Source organism: Ursus americanus, chromosome 3, assembly GCF_024610735.1.
Source record: "Ursus americanus isolate L20-20 chromosome 3, mUrsAme1.1.p, whole genome shotgun sequence".
NCBI classification, from domain to species: domain Eukaryota; kingdom Metazoa; phylum Chordata; class Mammalia; order Carnivora; family Ursidae; genus Ursus; species Ursus americanus.
Window position 1 is genome coordinate 68,634,370 of NC_142129.1, and position 6,000 is coordinate 68,640,369.

Sequence of the window (6,000 nt, forward strand, 5' to 3'; positions counted from 1 at the left end):
AATCTCATGACCCCGAGATCATGACCTGAGCTGAAACCAAGAGTCAGACGCTTAATCTACTGCACCACCCAGGTGCCCCTGCCATGCCTTTCAAACAAACATTTTTAAAACTATAGATGTGTTTAACCAATCTAACAGAAATTCTTGGAGGAATATTACCACAGGTAATTTTCTTTCTCCCTAGAGCTACTCTGTAAAGAAACCAATGCCTAAAATGTAAAGAAGTGATGTATATCAATATATAGGAAAAGGCCTTACCTCCAAATTAGTCGCCCCATGCAATCATAACTTGCTACTCATATATGGCAACTTTCTACCAAATGTACAAAATAAAAGTAGTAAAAACTGGAAACCCTATTACATGTCAGCAAGTAGGGGAGCTCAGTGATTCAAGGAATGGGCTCTGTGGTCTTGAACAACTTATCTAACCTGCCTGTTTTTATGTTCTAATGAATATGACAATAATGCAGAGGTCAATAATAAGAAGTAAAGGAGATAACGTATGCGAGAGGCCAAAAACAGTGCCCAGGACATGGCAAGCATTCTTTAAGTGCTAACTATTATTCTGAATATTACTGTGATCACAGAGAAATACTTTTATCAAAACAGAAATAAAGAATTATATAAATGTCTCAGAGCACATCTGACACGTGTATTTCAGGATTATAGATCTTGAACCCTTTGATTAGCAATTTTACAAATTTCTACTGACAAAAATGAAGTCATGATTTTTTTTTTAAGACTTTATTTATTTATTTGACAGAGATAGAGACAGCCAGCGAGAGAGGGAACACAAGCAGGGGGAATGGGAGAGGAAGAAGGAGGCTCCCAGCGGAGCATGGAGCCCGATGTGGGGCTAGATCCCATGACCTGGGGATCACGCCCTGAGCCGAAGGCAGACACTTAACCACTGAGTCACCCAGGCGCCCCTGAAGTCATGATCTTTATCCTCACTTCTCTAAAGCAGGAAGTCATGGTTATGACTGTGGTACTCTGCTTTTACGAAATTGACACTTTCACTGTAATCATTAACCATTATTGATTTTCTCTGGTATTTGGTATTTGTTTTGATAAATTTCTCCAGTTTAAATTTATACAAAATTCAGCATAAATATTACCTGTCTCTGCACTTCATTTCTTTCCTCGAAGCAGATTAACACTTCAGACTACTTCTGTTATGTCTACATGAATCTTCTATTTCCATTCATGAGACAGCAACTTACGTCCCAAAGATCAAAATGAGCATGTGAGGTGATTTCTGCCTCCTCTTTTCAGCAAAATTCAACATACTGGTTATACTCAGTCCTCAGTTTCTCTTGAACCCACCCTAATCAGGCTTTCCTTCCCCATCACTTCATGAAAAGTGCTGCTGTCAGGTACCTGATGACCGCCATGCTGCTCAGTCCAAAGGCTCATTCTCATCTTCTGCCACCCATCTGCAGCATTTAGCACAGCTGATCACTCCCTTCTCTCTTAAATTCTTTACTTGGCTTCTGGGACCTACTCTACTTGGTAGTTCTCTTTATCCACCATGTATCCAACAAATATTTATTGAGCATCTGATACGGGACAGGTGATCCTTGAGACGCTGCAGTCCTCCCTCACTGGCTGGTCCTTCTCAATCTGCCTCGCTAGAGCCACCTCTTCCCCTAATCTTGCAACAGTAAAATCTCAAAAGTTCCAAGTGTGGACGGGACTTCTGTTTCATTCCATTGGTGATCTTAGACAGTTTATATACCTTATATGTGTTTGTAAGTCCCAAATTTGTACCTCTATCCGGTGCTTCTCCTCAGAAATCGAGACTCTTAGCCAACTGCCTATTTTATCTTGCCACTTAAATATCTAAAGAAGCTTTCAAATGAGCAAGTCTAAAAACTTCCTGCCTTCCCTGAATCTGTTCCTTCCTCAGCCTTACCCACTTCATTAAATGGCAATTCCAATTGCTGTGGCCCAACCATCTGGAATCAACCTTGATGCTTCTTCTTCTCTCACAGCCCAAATCTGATCTGCCAAGAAATCCTGTCAACTCTATATTTACAATATATCCACAATCCAATGTCTTATCAGCCCTTCCACCACTACCACTCTGGTTAAGGCCCACACATTCTCTCATTCGGATTACTGCAATAGCATTCTTATTGTTCTTCCTGGTTTTGCTCTTTTCCCCTCTTCAAACTATTCTTTTAAAAGAGACCAGAAAGAACTTTCTGAAGTCCATAAATGTAAAATGAGATCAATCCTCTGCTTGCTATTTCAATCAAAATAGAAGCATGGCTTTGCTATTAGTGAGAAGAAAAGTAGTAGGAAATGAGGTCAAAATGAGGTCCTGGCTCATTTTGAGGTGTGAATGAGGTGTGATCTGGCTTCCTGCTCTCAGCTCTCTGACCTCATCCAGACCTCATCTCCTACTGTTTTCTCCTCACTTACTTTACTCCACCCACAGTGGCGTCTGGCTGTTCCTCAGCTATGCTCCTGCCTCAAGGCCTCTGCATTTGCTCTTCCTTCCACCTGGAATGCTCCTTCCCAAATACCCACATAGTTCGCTTTCTCACTTTCTTCAGGTTTTTACTCGAACGTCACCTTCTCAGTGAGGCCTTCCATGGCCACAATATCTAAAATTGTAAATGATTCGAATCTGCCAACCACTCCCAGGCCTCCCTATCCCCTGTTCCTCCTAAGCATTAATCCCTATGTCTGCCTGAGCACTTGTCTGTTTTGTTCACTGCCGCACCCCCAAAGTTAGAATAGTGCCTGGCACACAGTGCTCTGTAAACATTTGTTGAATGAACTGAAAGAACAGAGGCCAGCATCATAGAGAAAGCTGAACAGATCTCATCTAAATAAAGAGTGCTAACAAAGCCCACCCTCCCACTCTTTCCCAAACCAAGATCCTTGCAGAGCTGAAATGCCAAAAACCCTAAGTTTCATAGACCTTTCATATCTCTCTATCTTAATGTATTATCAGCAGATTCTTTAGCCTCACAAAAAAGAAACATCTTTGTAATACTTTGTAATACATTATTTGTAATACTACTATATTTAACCCAATAATAAACAGTACTAAATAAAAATCTCCAATGTAACTCCAGGCAGCACCCCACTTTCATACCTCAAAAATTCATGAAATGTGTATTAGTAATGATTAAACATGTGGAAGTCAAGCCATAAACAAACATAATTAGGATGACTTCTAAAATCTGTGTAGGGGCATCTGGGTAGTTCAGTCAGTTAAGCATCCAACTCTTGGTTTCGGCTCAGGTCATGATCTTGGGATCACGAGATCGAGCCCTGCGTTGGGCTCGGCACTCAGCACGGAGTCTGCTTGAGATTCTCTCCCTCTTCCTCTCCCTCCGCCCTGCCCCTCCCCACTCGAGCTCTCGCTCTCTCTAAAATAAATAAATAAAACCTTTTTAAAAAATCTGTGTAAAACTCCTAATTTTACCTCACTTTTTACACAGTATAGTTCCAGCTTTTTGTATGTGTTTTTCAGTTTTTTTCTATACCAACCAAGCACTGATTTGACCTGCTCAAGTCCAATAAGCAACTGATTGAGGCTGAAGAGTCACCATTTTCACAATTTCACTACATTTAGGAGACCTCTGTGATCAAGCACTTCCTTGATAAGACCCAGGAGATGTGTTAACTCCTTTATCTCTTTATCTTCATCATATCATATGAACATAACCACCAGGCTGACCCCATGAGATACACGTTACTATTCCTATTTTAAAGATGTGAAAACAAATGCTCTAAAAAGTTTGCTGACTCCTTCAAGGTCACATAACTAAGGCAGGATGGAGCAGGACCCAAACATCCTCAAGTAACAAGTGGTACGAACCATAACACCAGTACTCAACAAATGTGAGGGATCACCACTTACTTAAATCTTTTATTATTCATAGAACTTTTAAATTTTATTTTCATGACATTAACAATATAATTTAAAAGGAATAAAATAATCACATAGGACTCGTATTCTTCACAAGATATCTACCATTTGTAACCTATTCAGATTATCTCTCAAATAAGAGTTTAATTTGGAATTTGTAATCTCCTAATCAACAACAACAAAACTCGCAAATGAACCTTTCACTAAATGATTATCCTCCAAATTCTCCAAAGTTCTCAAAATTCTCTGATTTAAAACTCTAAATTATACTTCTCTCATATAAAGATAATAAAGAATGGCTAGTTGTGGTGAAATATTAAATTTGAATAAGTAAGGGTATCTAAAACCAAGTCATAACCAATAAGTGTGTAAAAGGAAATTCTGCCACTTCTTCCTTGAAGGAAGCTGCGACATCATTAGGAAGTCCCTAACATTTCTGAGATGGAATTTAAAAAAAAAACAGCTTAAGTTTTTACTCATGAATTATCATTGCAGCAAAAAATAAAAGGCCTATTTTGCCATAACAAAGATTTTTTTAAAGTATCATTTCACATGCATTAACTTATTGGTGACTCTCACAATAGAACTGTAAGCTAAGATTAACCAAAATAATTATTATTTTCATTTTCACATCTGGAAATTTAAGCTACAAGGTTTGTGAACTTGCCCAAAGTCATGAAGCTACCAATTCTGTCAACTCATCCGTTTTTTTCACTTTTTCCAGTCATCTCTATTGCACAGACCTCACCTCCCTGCCCAGGCCACCTGCTCACAGACGACACACAGCCTAGATAAAGGGAGGCCTACAGGGTAGCTGGGGCTGTCACTGGAACGATGGCAAAAAGGAGGGGAGACAAAGATAGCCCTCATTGAAACTCGCTTATTGACCTTATGTAAAGGAATGTTTCTGGGACGCCGCTACCCGCTTGAGCAGGGCTCAGATCACAGTGACTCAGGTGAGTTTTCCAGGGTGTGCCCCGGCTTCCCAGTGCCCCCGATACCTGCCACCAGCCATACCTTAGGTCTCCGCCCGCCCCAGCCCAGAGACGGAACATCTATGCTCCTCCACCAGCAGAGACGAAGGAGGCCTTTGCTTCAGCCTCCGCGACATACCTGTCGGGTCATAAGAGATTTGATTTTTTGCATGTCGAAATCGTGAGAGCGGTATCCTGCGGCAAAGCACTAACAAATCACGCCGAACCACCAGACAGCTGGCCCGGACACAGAGAAGCCATAGTGAGTAGTCACGTGGAGCTGCTGACCCTGGTCATCCTTTCCTGCGCTGAGCATGCTGGGAACTGTAGTCTTCCGGTCGCCGCAGACAAGGACAGCTCAGGTACTACATTTCCCAGGAAGCAAAACAGCGGACGCTTCAGTTAAGCCGGTAAATCTTATTGCTCTGAGTGACCACGGCGACCGCCCGACTTTACGGAGGTACTTGCTCTTGGTCAGCCCGCTTCGGTAAGGCGAAAAGCTAACTCATAGGTGACCAGGCATTGAGCGACAGGAACAAGCACTGAGAAGACAGTATATAAACCGGACTGACGTGATTTCCCCCTCAGAGTGTAGATGAGGAAACCCGACCTGGTCCAGAGGGGCGGGGTAGGAGGACGTGAGACTGACTGACATGACAGGAACTCACAGAAAGGCACTCTCCCAGAAGTGACCAGAGAACCTGGGACTCTCCAGCTGGCTCTGGGCTTTGGCTTGAGGAGAGGTGTGGTCCAAGAGACAGCGGTCTAGGGTTAGGGCTGTTATTCCTCAGTCTTGACATCCACGGCAAGAAATTGTAAAACCCAAGGATTTAACCCGCACCTGATCTAAGGCAAGTCAAGATAGAAAATGTAACAATAATAAGTATATATGACACTGTAAAGTTCTCATTTCAACTTTTAGCAGTTTAATTAAACTGACGAAAGTAATAGGAAAGGTGTTAGGGGTTTGATTTAAGAAAGAACTTTCCAGGGGCTCCTGGCTGGCTCAGTCAAATGCGTCTCTTGATCTGAAGTTTGTGAGTTTGAGTTCCATGTTGGGTGTAAAGATTATTTAAAAAATAAAATCTCTTAAAAGAAAAAGAGAAAAGAAAAAAAGAACTTTCCAATTATGAGAAT

At 41.5% G+C, this 6,000-nt stretch overlaps 1 protein-coding gene across 4 annotated transcripts in view; it reads right to left on the reverse strand.

The window, feature by feature from the left end:
* VPS50 (VPS50 subunit of EARP/GARPII complex) overlaps positions 1-5,138 on the reverse strand; it is a 239,281-nt gene extending 234,143 nt beyond the window's left edge. For all 4 annotated transcript variants that reach the window (XR_006778775.2, XM_087861076.1, XM_087861075.1 and 1 more), the window contains exon 1: positions 5,003-5,138. Coding sequence is in view for 3 of the 4 variants with exons in the window: in XM_087861076.1 (XP_087717202.1) it covers positions 5,003-5,035 (33 nt within the window). In the remaining variant the exon portion in view is untranslated. The remainder of the gene's footprint in view (positions 1-5,002) is intronic.
* Positions 5,139-6,000: the final 862 nt, after the last annotated feature.